The 13,219-nt window shown below is 40.3% G+C and overlaps 1 protein-coding gene across 1 annotated transcript in view; it reads left to right on the top strand.

Annotated features, from left to right (window-relative positions):
* The window catches only part of POLR3B (RNA polymerase III subunit B), a 72,736-nt gene extending 60,252 nt beyond the window's left edge, over positions 1-12,484 (top strand). Inside the window, exons 26-28 of the mRNA XM_015628557.2 lie at positions 1,290-1,403; positions 6,455-6,628; positions 10,762-12,484. Coding sequence (XP_015484043.1) covers positions 1,290-1,403; positions 6,455-6,628; positions 10,762-10,891 — 418 coding nt within the window. The 3' untranslated portion in view covers positions 10,892-12,484. The remainder of the gene's footprint in view (positions 1-1,289; positions 1,404-6,454; positions 6,629-10,761) is intronic.
* The last annotated feature ends 735 nt before the right edge of the window (positions 12,485-13,219 follow it).

Raw genomic sequence — 13,219 nt, 5'->3', positions numbered from 1 at the left:
TAGGGACTTTGTTTAAGGACACTGATACTTTTTTTCAAGCAAATTACACAGGCTTAATCTGTTTGTTATGAAATTTGAAGGCAGATTTCATAAGAATGTGAAAGTTTGCAGATTTCTAATGTCTAATGAAGTTTTATTATTTTCTTCACTAGTCAACTTTTGGAATAACACTGCATAATGTCAGTAATGACTGAAGTATAACGCTTTCATCTCCTGCTTGTTTTATATTGCACATAACTTTTTTGTATTTTTTTCAAACGAATTAGTGGCCATGCTGAGTCTGTCAGTGTTAAATCTGGTCATTCTTAATGCTGAAGGTGGTAGCTGGGTGAAGGTGGCAGCTGGGAAATGACTGAGTGCTTTTCACCGGTTGCTTTCTGATCTTTAGGTGCTTACACTCTTCTTACAGTTGGGGGTGTTTTAAACACAGAAATCTTTAGCCATACTCCAGCTCATAGACTGGAGTAACGAGTAACACCCTCTGTATTGCTCACAGATGTTCTCAAGCTGATGAAAGTGCCTAAATACAGTTCTCAAGAGCCTTTTCCCAGCTCATCCTAGCCCCCAGTGCCAGCCAGGGCAGCAGTCTTGTCCCCTGGATGCAGCTGCTGGGCAGTGCTGCCAGGCAGCTGCGCTGATGCACAGCCACTCAAGGAGGGCTTTCACCCTTCTGGGCCTTGGTGTTGCCTCAGGGTGCTGTGCAGGGAGAATTAGTGGATGAGGACATTGTCAGGCTCATAGTGTTCCAGTGCTAAGTAGTTCTTGCAAATGAAAATTTCTTAAAGTGCTCCTACAAAAAGGATCTTCTGAGCATTTTTGCTATAGGTATTTGCTTATATATATGCTTATCTTTATGAAGGAATATAAAGAGAAGTACCTTAAGTCACTCTTCAGGGTCTGACATATTTACAGTCCTTCCTGGCTACTGATGACACTGTTGAAACGTTCCTGTAGATAGAGGAGTGACTTACCATGGTACAGCTGAAACAGGTACCTGCAGCTATAGGAGCATGTCTGCACAACGTGAGTGAGACCAGAGTTCAGGAGCTTGTTCCTTGCTGCAGTGGACACAGCAGCATGTGGTGCTGGCAGTGTACTGTCCCTGTGTTCAGAAGATTTCCCTGGAAAGGCTTTCAGACTGATTGCCCAGAAAGCCCAAACACATTTTTCTAGGACTCATCATTTCCAAATTAGTTCACATTTCTTCTGTACATGACACCTTTGCCTCTTTTAAGGTAGATGTGTGCTAACTGTGGATGTTGGTTTTGCTTTGTTTTTTATTCTTTCAGGGAGCCTTTGGAGGCATATATCTATTTTGGTCCTGTGTATTACCAGAAACTGAAGCACATGGTGCTGGATAAAATGCATGCAAGAGCTCGAGGACCCAGAGCAGTGCTCACCAGGTATTACAGGCTAAGCACAAAATTCTTGTGTACACACAGAAGTGTGCCCAGCTGACCCATTGCTATAAAACCAAGTTTTTTACCTTGTGATATTTGGTTCAAAGTGCTATGAACTGTTATTACATTGTTGCAAACTAAAAACTCTGGCAGTAGACTGTGGCAGGAGGTTGTTCTGTGGGTTCAGGTGTGCTCTGTGTGGTTCAAAACTTGAGTTTGCTTCTCAAACTTCTGCTAGCAGCTGGTAAAAACACCATGTCTGATTCACAGTACATGCTGTGGGCCCTTCATGTCGAATAGCTCATATCATAGGTATTTTAAGAGGTTTGTTTATTCTTTAGCATTTTTACTTTTACAAAATCAGTTCTCAGTAGAAGGAAAAAATTTTAAATTACGGTCTAATATTTCAACACTTTGAGAAACCCTTTAGGGAAATTGAAGCCTCCTGCTTTTACTGCTGCTACTTACTTTTTCTCCTTAAAGCCAAGGTCTGTGTCTGCTTGCACTCATGTTCAAAGTTTCTGATATTCCTTGCTCACAAAAAAGAGTTTAGTGGCACAGGCTTTGCTTTGGGGATGCTTCTGAGGGGTCATTTAGTTCACTTCTCTCCACCACAATAGGATTGTTTACTGAAACTTGCCAGAAAATTAAATTCCAGCTAATCTTGTATATTCTAGTGAAGATTATTCCAGACGTCCTTTTGCCAGTTTTTCTGGGTTATTATGTAGACTGTTATACCTCACCTCCTGCATGGTGGTACTCTTCTTTTTGACCAGTCAAACCTTGTACTGATTCTGACCATAGAAATCTTCGTACTGTTTTTAAGATGTAAGCACAGTCGTGTCTATCCCACCCTTCCTCTTCCCTATAACAAGCATGATTTGTATTCTTTAATTCTTCATTTCTTTTTAGGCCTCTGATCATGTGAGGATGCACCACTCTTGCTTTGCCTGGCTGCACAACAGCTCTTACTAAGTGCAGCTTCTACCTGTTGATGTGCTGTTAGAGAAAGGAGGGGCAGGTCTCTGCTGTACTTGGTACAGAGGTGTCTTCCTCTTTGGCTTTTCATTGCTTATTTCCTTTCCAACCTCACACTGGCTATAGGACAAACTTGTGCTTTCCATGGAAATAAATACCAGTGGTTGAACTGGGAAGGAAATCAAGAAAAGATTTTGTCACTTGACTGAACTTTTTCATCAACCACATTGATGGAGGTGTAGCACAGCCACAGCTGCTTGCCTATATGAACATAAATTATATTCCCAAATATGTTGTCTGCCCCATTTTCTGTTCTTCAGTGTGTTAAGCATTATATTGGTCCTTCATATGAAAGTGAAAACTCTCTGTTCTTAGCTAACGGTACACAGGATTTACTGGAACTCCTGGTTTACCTAAATCCCTTGATGTGCCTTTGTATTGCCTCCTCAACTTCTCAGCTGTTTAGAGATACTGAATTTAAATGAAGCCTAAATACCAAGTCAATGTAATGTTTATATGTAAAGGTGAAGGTTGTGTGATTTCTCCCATCCCTTACTTTCTGCAAATTCTTTGTTCAATCAGTAGCATCATACTGTGTAATTAGGGCTCCTTATTTGACTTTCAGGAAAGCTAGTGGATGTTCAATTTATGCTGCCTCTTGACTATTCTTTCAGGATTTTTTTTTGTCCTCAAATAATTAAACATTTGTTACTGCCATTGCCTCTGCTGAGAGAGTCGGCATTGCCAGCTTTCATATTTGCTATTGTTTTATCATCCATTGCACTTCCTGGAGAGTAGATTGCATCTAACATTCTTTTTTGATTTTAAAAGTAATCCTGTAACAGCTTCCAACGTGGAATTTGGCCGTCATTGTCTTGAAATGCATTTTATTATATATCAAATGTACCCTAAGTGACAGAGCAAAGCTGTATTTCCATCTGGAATAAGGCAGAATACTTGAGCTTCTTGATCATTACTGATTCTAGCTATTGTTCTGATTAAAACAAGACTTTGCAGAATTGCAAAGCAGCACTCTTTGTCAACATGGTCAAAAGCCACCAGGATGTTGCCCTCTGGAGTGGTACTCGAAATGAAATACAATCCTTAATTTCAATGCCATGGGTAGTTGACAATTAATCTGTAACACAGTTCTATATGTGGTGCTGCCCAGATACCAGTCCTGCTGAATCTTTTTAGTAGATAAGCTGCTTTTAATTGTCCTTATAAGTGAGCAATGTGAGCTTTCTGCATGTATATTTGTTTTGATGGACATGGTCAGAGCTGCCACCCGTGTGTCTTTGGACATGTCAGATGTGCCAGGTCCTGTTGTGCTGCAGGGGAGCAATGGGACAGACACCACTCAGGGCTCCCCTCTGTGCTCTGGGGCTCTGTGAGCATGGGATGCCCCCTCCTCCTCCTTCAGGCAGTGTTTTTTAGGTAATGTTCCACTTCTTGGAGATCAGTGCTACAGCAAACAACTCCATTCAAACTAATCACTAGTTTTCCTTATCAGGCACAAGGGAGATCTGCTGAGACCATGGAGGTAGACTCATTTCCCCCTCTGGCCAGTGAAACAAGGAATCACCCACTGTTCTTGCAGAAAATGCAGAATTAGTGCAAATAAATTCTTAATGTGCTTAAAAACACTGAAGTTGATTGGTTTATGATTTTTTTTTTCTAAAGACAACAGATAAATAGAATGAAGACATCTTATTTTTTATTATTATTTAAAGCATCACTGCATTTTATTTAGCATTTGAGGATTTTAAGAACTTAGGTTTTTCTTTAATATTAAAAATACCTTTTTTTAATGATATTCCCAATGTTATTTTCAAGAGTCTGCTTTGTTTTCTGATGTTATATTTAGAATAAAGAAAGAAATTAGTTGCCCAGGGCAACAGCTGCAGTGTACATGTGTATAGTGGGAAAGGGGAAGAACAAATGCTTTATAAGTACTGTTTTAACATTTTAAATAACTTTTTGTATGAGGACTTTTAAAACTCATGTGAGCTGGAAGAAGACTCTGATAATCTTAGGAAGCAGAAGATAGACTCCTTTCAAAGGTTCAATCTCAATATTGAAATTTTTGGCACTTTAGAAAACTACTTTTTAGGTAGGCAGGATTTTGATTTGATTTCTTTTAAGGAGATCATACTGACAGTGTGAGTGAAACTTAACAGCCAAATGTTCTAGTTGGTTTTTTTTTTTGTTTGGGGAGCTTTTTGTGTTTTTTTATAATGGAATTTCACCTGCCTTAAAAATCTTCACCCTGTATCTGTTGGAAGACCCATGGCATATCTATGCATGGAGTTGAGGTCCTGTACTATACTTTCTCCAGAGGTTTTATCCTGTCAGAATTGGGGTGAGACTATTTAGGCTCAAATTTGTAAAACTATTTTGTCATTTTGTCCTGTAGAACAGCACCAGGTCAAACTTCAGAAAGCAGTCTTGAGTATTAAATAGTATTATAGGAGTCAGTTCATAAAAACAGCTTTGGCACTGCAGCAAATGCCTGATTCCTTGGAGGTCCAAACTGCTTTTAAAATCTCTCTCCTGACACTTCAGAGGAGAAACTGCATTCACCACAGGGTTAGTCCTTTAAAACAGCAGTGGTGGTGCCATCATCTGGGGAGGGGGCCCTGGGGAGTTTAATCAGGATGTAAACAACTTCTATCCATTTTTCCAACACTGGGAAAACCAGAAGGTTATATGAATGAAAAGGACAATTTGAATTACAAGCAGATTAGTTTTAAGGTTCCAGTGTGGTCAGAGTAAGAGAAACTGCTTCTCCCTAAAAACAAATACAATTTGCATCTTTAGAAGATATTTTGGTCTGGTAATTAGGCTAAGTTTTTACATGTTACAAAGGATTATTAGCTGTTGAAGGCTTTTAGAAATTCTTTCCTGTGGTTTGCAGCAAGTTGGCAAAATCTCACTTTTTACTATCTTTAGTAAGCTTAACAAATTCAGTTCTTGGAAATAATAGAAACAAAGTATTCTCCAAAAGTAATGGTCCAGATCTGTCATTGAATATTTTAGGTGGATTACACTGCTACAAGTGTCAGAAACAGCAAATAAATGTGAGGTTTCAGGGAGCAATGAAGTTCAGTAACTTCTTTTAAATTCCTTCTCTTTGCTGTCATGTTTCAGGGAATATACTAAGATGTAAATATTCATTTAAATGCATGCAGTATATTAGTGCTGTAGGAATTCATGATTGTTTTTGCTTCATAGTTTGCTCTGATATTTGCAACCTAAGTACTACATCATTGTGCTGGTACATGAGAGTAGAACTGATACCATGAAATTGCAGAATGACAAATGAGGTTAAAAGTTTTGATTGTGTCCAACAAAAAAATTGGCTTAAGCAGTCTTAATGTTAACTAATATACAGTACCTTATTTTTTTACCTCAAAATCTTCAGTGTATACTTGATTGCTTTATTAAAATTTTCCTCTAGCATCATAAGGACAGGGAATCTCCCCAGACAATAAAATAAGAGTTTGACGTGTGTAGAGAAACCTGTAGAATGAGTCTATTAACCATCATACATGAAAAAAATAAACTAGATCAATGTTACTTAAAAAAAAATACCATTTCAATCATGAGTTAGCAATATGTGTACTACTTGTTTGCTGACTTATTTTGGTATTCTCTCACAGATCAAAACCATCTTTATTTTTGAAATCAGCTGTAGTTCAGCTGAAACATTAGCTTGATGATTGATTCATTAGCTGCTGAATATTGTTTTATTTTGTTAGCTACACATGATAATGTCTCATCAAGAAAGACTGCCAAATCTGTGTCCAGATTGTCTTGGATACTCTTTGAAATATTCTTTTTTTTTCACTTATTCAACTGCATTCTGTGAGGGAAAAAGCTGTGGCCTGATGCTGTAGTTGCCACTTACAGAACTGCATCATATTGTGGGTACAGGAGCAACACATGTGTGAGATCAGCAGCTCTGGTTCTGTAGGGTCAACCCCTGTGTTGTTCCTACAGTTTGAAGACAGGCTGGAGTCATAGAATGTATGTTTTGGAATACTTACTACATTTCCCAAATATTTATTTCAAAGGCAACCCACTGAAGGTCGATCCCGTGATGGTGGTTTACGTCTTGGAGAGATGGAACGGGATTGCTTGATAGGTTATGGAGCCAGCATGCTTTTATTGGAGAGACTGATGATTTCAAGTGATGCCTTCGAAGTGGATGTTTGTGGGCAGTGTGGCTTGCTGGGGTACTCTGGATGGTAAGTTGTCAAATGCTTCTGTAACAGAACTGCCCTTGGTTACAGTGCTTCTAGTTTTCAAGAGCTGACAGGCATCAATTAACAGTCCTATGCACTTCAATCAAAAAGTTAAAAATTGGTATTTGGAAAAATGGTGACAGGGGATGGTTCTTTATTGTGGTCTGATTGAAGTTAGGACTGAATTGAGTGTGTAGTCAATGAGCCAGGGATCTCTCCTGTTGTGGGAGCAGAGGTGTTCTCTTCCACAGCCAGGCTGTTCCATTCAATCTGTCTGCTGACCTTCCATCCCACTGCTGACCTTTCATCCCACCCTTGCAAGGAATTATCAAGCACCCAATCCCAGATATTGTCTGTATTTTGAAAGGGGAGAACAGCAGTGTCAATGTACTTGGTGCTTCTGCCAGCAGAAATGAGGATACTGGCTGGGCTAGTCACAGATACTCCTGCTACAATCCCATGTTGACCCTCACAAGGTTGAAAAGTGAAAGTGGGTACAGAAGAATAGGAGAAGAAAGCAATATCCCCTGCTTTCCTTTCTCTAGCTATGGGGTTTATAATCCCATGCATTTGGTTTTCTTTGACTGTGCCCCTCTATGCTGTTATCTTTGCAAGGCATTTTGCCTAAATTTTTTTTTTTTGCTTTTGCTCTGTAGTCTTGTAAAACAAGGAATTCCTCCTAAAAGCATTAGGCAAATGCACTGATCCCATGTTGGAGCTTTAGAGACAAGCAGCTGTCTGTTTGGAAATTCAGCTGGCTTCTGCCTGAATGCCTTGTCCCTAGGAAACTTCCCTCTAGACTGGCTAATGGTCTTGCTGTCTTACTCTGAGACCAGACTCTGAAACAGTACTGACTTGGTCTCCAGAAAACAAACTGGTTTTTCATGTAGGGGAAGCATAAAACTGGATGTCAAAGTTGTATGGAGCTCACCTCGTGTAACACACTGGGTTTTCTCTCCGGCAGTTTTGAGATGTTAGATTTAAATTTGTCCCGTAGAACGCTGAAAATGCACCGCTACTATTAAAAGATAAACAAAGTTCCGTTTATAGAAGGGACTATAGATAGTCTTAGAGGTGAGGGAGATGTTTTGCTTTGACCTGGCAAGCAGAAAACAGACATGTGAAACCAATAGGAATTTGAGATACAAGGTTATTGCAAGCTTTGCAAAAAACAGGCGACCTGGAATCCCATGACTAAGGGAAGAAAAAATAAATGGTGCACGTTCAAATTACAATTTACTCTAATATGTACATTGGGGAAAGATGGAGAGTTAAAAGGAGGAGGAGAAAGATTAATTTCTAAACCTCAAAAGACCACAGTTGGGAACTTGCTGCATCTTGGATATCAGCATCAATCTATTGTGAGAGGCAGGAAATTGGACTTTATTCACTTCAGTACCTCAAGGCTGATTTTTCCATGATACACTGAAGTAGGAAGGTATATTCTCAGTTTCTTGATGTGTAAAGGTGACAGCTACTGTTTTTGCCCCTGGTCAGACCTTTCTTCTGAAGTCTTTCTGGCCAGAAACCAAGTACCACCTTTGCTCACAGCAGCAGCAGCTCTGCTCCTGGGGGAGCAGATGTTCAGACAGAGGTGGGTTAACACATGTAATCCAGAGGAGAGATGAGCCCTTCTCTGAGCATCCTAATCTGATTGGTGATTTTCAGCTGAGCATGGTCCTGCTGGCTCTTATGCCATAACTCTTTCTGAGACTCCTGTTTTTCTTGAGGGTGTGTTCAGTGTATGTAAGAAGGGAAGCTTTTTTCTGACCCAGGTCTTAAAACTACTACAATGCAAATAACAATCGTAGGAAGTAGTGTGAAAGGAAGGACATGCCATAAGTCAAAGAACCAACCACTTCTAAATGTGTAAAGCACTGCCTTTAAAAAACCTCACATGCAGATGTAGCTCAATTATATTTTCAGTAAGACCATGACTTTCAGAGCAGTCCTTTAAGATTTTTCAGAATCCACAGGAAGTAAAAGGACCTTGAAGAAAATCAGGAATTTGAACTTTAGAAGTAATACTACATTTTATTTTTAAGGTGTTGCTAATACATTTCACTTTTTGAAGATCCTAGCGAAGTTTAGTAACTCCTTAAATAATTGTGAAAGAAACTACTGTCTCAGACAGAGCCAGACATTCTTGCAATCTGATTCTGTGAAAAGCTGTCTGATGTGTGAGAGTAATCAATAAGAGAGCTTCTACTAAATTTTATACTGAGTCTACCAGTACCTGAAGTAAGTGGCCCTGTAATGAGCATCACAGTAGAGACGAAGTCATTAAGAGAAACTTCCAAATGAGCCTTTTCAGTGACTCAGGCATTAATAAGACATTGCTGCAAGAAACCTTTTAGAAACATTGTTTGTGGCTAGCATTAAGGGCACTTGTCTTATGGAAGATGAGCCCTTCCTCTCAGACAAGGACTAGCCCCCTGGGTAAGTTGTCTGCAAGATAGTAACAGCAGATCAGTGTTGGGCCTGAACTGGTATTTTCACAGGGGAAAGGGGCTCCTGTGGCAATGACAGAATTAGTCCCTGTAAAAAATTTGGTTGAAACTTACTATGATTTACTGGGTTTATGCAGATTTTCAAACTTAGCTGTTGCACAGGTGCTTAGGAACAGAACACCACTGAATGTAATGAGCAAAATTTGGTCCTTTTTTGACAATAAGTTGAGTTAGTTTGATCTCTCTAGCCTTTCAAAATATACATGAAGAAAAATCTTGTTTCTGGTCCATCGATTCAGCCTTGGATGGTAAAAGTTGCCTTTTTTCTGACCTGTTTAATGTCAATTCTAATACCAAGTGGTCTTTCAAGTATTTGTTTCTGTGACCTCTGTGTGGTGCAGTTTTGTGCTTACTGCACCTTTCTGGGTGGTCCCCCTCAAGTACAAAGCAGGCCCAGAATGGTGTAGTTTTGAGGCTGGGTGCAGTGAGTGGTCTCTGCTCCTCAGTCCCTAGGAGATGTAATCAGATGCCAGACATGTGCTCACAGCAGAGAAGTTGTGTCTCATCAGGCTTCCAGGGCCTGCAAGGAATTCTATCTCTCCTATTGAGAGCAATTGCTTGCTTGCCATCACTGGAGAACAGCTCCCATTTAGGTCACTTCCTCCCACCATAAAATGTACCTATCCTTATAAATGCTGACTAGGGGAGTAGTTATAAACCTGCAATTGACTGTGAGCCTCATTCTGTACCACAGAAGCCTTCAGTTTTGCTAATTCTTCCTTAATTGGATCTTCAGACTGTTATGACTTTATGCCAGAAATATAAATTTGAAACACAGGAACAAAAAAAGGAGCTTTGTTAGACCATTATAAAGTGCTTAGTCACTCTGTGTTCCCAAAGGAGTGGCTTTCTCAACTCTCCAAAAACAGAAAACGGAATATGCAGGAGAATGAAGAAATAGGGAGGTTGGAAATGGATATTTATTAGAAGTATTTTCTACCAGCACTGAATTTGAGTCCCAATACAGCAAAGATGGCTGACTAGCCTATTATATATTATATAGTCAAGGCTATATCTATATGACAAAAAATCAGTTTCCTTCTGAATTTTAAGATCATTAGAGCAAAGAGCACAAAGAATGTGCTTAAAGCAGTTCTACTGAATTTCTATGCTGACTAATATTTAAAGATGTAAGATGAGAAGTGCCTCTTTTCTGGAAAGTGTAATGATTTGAGACATTATAGGGTGAAATTGCATATAAAAAACTTTCTTTCTTCCTGACTCTTCTTTTTGTGACATATATATAACACAGAAATTGGACCATTAACCATTTTTTCAGAAACACTTAGCTGTGTTCACCTCCTTTCTGTCATTATGCAGTGCTGAATTTGTTGACACTGTGAGTGCTGAAAAAGCAGAAGTCGGTGCTGTTAGCTCCTGAGCATTGTGATTGCCCTCCTACAAAAGTGCAGATTTAACATTAGGCTCCTATTGATTTCAGCCAGATTATTTAAAGACTTAAAGCTATGACTTAAGCACTAAAATGTGTCTCAAGCATTTGGTGCTTCTAGGACTGTGGCCAGTGTTTAAATGCAGATGGACAAAACAACAGTGACTAGTGGCAATTGGGTTTTTTCAGCAGAAGTTATGGACCAACTCTAACTTTCTTTTTGTTTGTTTCCCTAGGTGCCACTACTGCAAATCATCATGTCACGTGTCTTCTCTGCGCATACCTTATGCCTGTAAACTCTTATTCCAAGAACTGCAGTCCATGAACATCATACCTAGGCTAAAACTAGCTAAGTACAATGAATGAACAAGATTAAAAAGACCCAAAAAAAGTACCTTAAGGAATTGAAATCCAGCATATCTAACTCAGAGTTTTTTTGGTGAACAGGAATAAACTCTAAAACTGGAGTGAGGGGAGGTGCAAGACAGTAGGAATTTTTTCTTCCATATCCTCCTTGTTTTTAAGCTGACATGGAAGAGTCTGTCAGTGAAACACACTGGGAGCAGTTGTGAAGCCTTGATTAGTCATGAACGGGACACGTGGGAATTGTGGAATAAGACCTTGGTCCAGCAAAGCACTCGGATCACTTCAAAAAATCCCATGCCTGCGTTTGAAAAGGTCTTTGCTGGACTAGGTCTTAAGCAGAGCTAAATATGCATCTTATTCATAGAGGTTAAAAATGTTTTCCAAACCATTATAATAAATGTTTTAAGTAATACTGGCTGAATGTTGATAGTTGTGTAAGGATGGTAAGGCCTTATAATGCCAAAACCATTTTCTGTTCCTAAAGCAGTTTGCTAAAGCATTAAAGTTTTCTAAAGAAGTGTCAGTGTTAGAGAAATGAAATTTCTTTCTCAAGAGCTTGAGATCAGACATTATGAGTGCAATTTCAGCATGCAGATGCATTTGTGTGCCAGTGATGGTGTGCTTGTACAGGTAATATGCTCTCTACTGAATGTACACAGTTTCCATGAAGTTCAGGGGAGGAGGTGACTGCATATGTAGCAAATGCATGATACAGCACACAGACAGCCAGTATTCCATTCCTACTGAGGGTAGCAGGTCTGATAATACACTGGCTCAAAGTCCTGAAAAGACAGGCTGCAGACACTAGGTAGTGATCATTACCTGGTGTGCTGTCAAAGGGCTCTAAAACGTTTTTGAAATATGAAGACAGACAAAACATTTTAAGAACAAAACAAAACCAAGCCTATGAAGAAGAACAAATCCTTCACTGACAGTGAAGCAGGTTTGAGTAACCTGAAAGGATTTAGAAAGGGAACAGCTGGATTTTTTTCATGAGGTCTTAAGGCCTAGAATTAAAGCAGTGGATGAACTAAGAATCATTTAGTTCCCTAAACTAATGAGCCCTTACTCAGCAAAACATGCAGTTAACTTTTTAAGCAGAGGACATTGACGTGTACATGTTGCCGTTTGTTCGTTTTGTTCTGATTCTTAAGTTAAATGGTTTGTTCTTGATGTTATTCCCCCCATAAGTTGTAATGGTTTTACCCGGTTGTCAGTTCTGTAAACTCCTCCCCTTTTTCCTGAACCTTCCCTGCCGGTCACCCTGTTCCTGCCCCTGAGCCCCATCAATCTCTGTAAACCCCACCTTTTGTTCTAGCTCCTTCCCTGCCATTCATCCCTCCCTCGAGGCCCCATTGGCATTGTGACTGCCGCCCCTCCCACGTGTTGTTCCCATTGGTTCCCCACATTGTAAACCCTCCCTCCAACTCCTCCCCTGAGATGCCCTGATTGGTCCCTGTGTTTGTACCCTCCCCTCCTTAAATTGAGTTGCACAGAAGTGTTCGGTGCTCAGATTGTCCTACCCCTGACCTTTCCAGTCCTTCCCACATCCACTGCTCCTGACCCTAGAATAAACCTGGTTTCTGGAGAGAACCTGGGACTCTGAGCCTCCTCCTTGCCTTCATCGGGCACCCACGACGCACCTGAGACCGCAGGGCTTGGCGGCTTGCAGGCTCTGAAGGTTCGGTCTTGGGCAATTAACTCCCAGACCGTTCTCCACTCCCGGCGCTGCCAGCGGCTGTGGAGCCAGAGCTAGCCAGGGCGAGGAGAGCCGCGGCAAGAGGGGCAGCGTCATGTACAGACTTCATCTGTCCTTCAGTGAAAAGCAGCACTCTGGGTCAGCAAGGATACAGAACATTGCCTACGATGTAAAAGTCTTGAGATGTTCTTCTCATACAACTTTGTGTGCTGATCCTGACAATCCTGACACTGCTCATGCAGTCATGTTGTTGCTGTTCTCTTAGCTTTGAGCACAGATGAGTATCAGCCTGAGAAGATTTCTTTTTAGCCTTCCACAAAATGCTTAAAATATTACTTTTGTGTTTGGGCTTAAAAACCAAACCTGAAGAAACAGATTCTACTTTCCTTCTTTTTTTCCCTCCCACCCTTTTTCTTGCAGTTGGACTGGTGACAACACAGATATCAACACAGCACACCTCGATTGGAAAAGCTCTTGAAGCACCTTTTCCAGGATCCAAACAGCTCAGGGTTATTTACAAAAGAGTTTTAAGAGAGTGAGAGAGTGACATCCTCCACACTGGAGGAAGAGGTTAAGCAAAAGCCTCAACCAAATGAACATCCTCTGCTTTGGTGCCTGAGAAGGCCCAG

Source organism: Parus major, chromosome 1A (genome assembly GCF_001522545.3).
Source record: "Parus major isolate Abel chromosome 1A, Parus_major1.1, whole genome shotgun sequence".
NCBI lineage: Eukaryota > Metazoa > Chordata > Aves > Passeriformes > Paridae > Parus > Parus major.
Note: the sequence above shows the minus strand (reverse complement) of the source record. Positions and strands in the feature narration are given on the sequence as shown.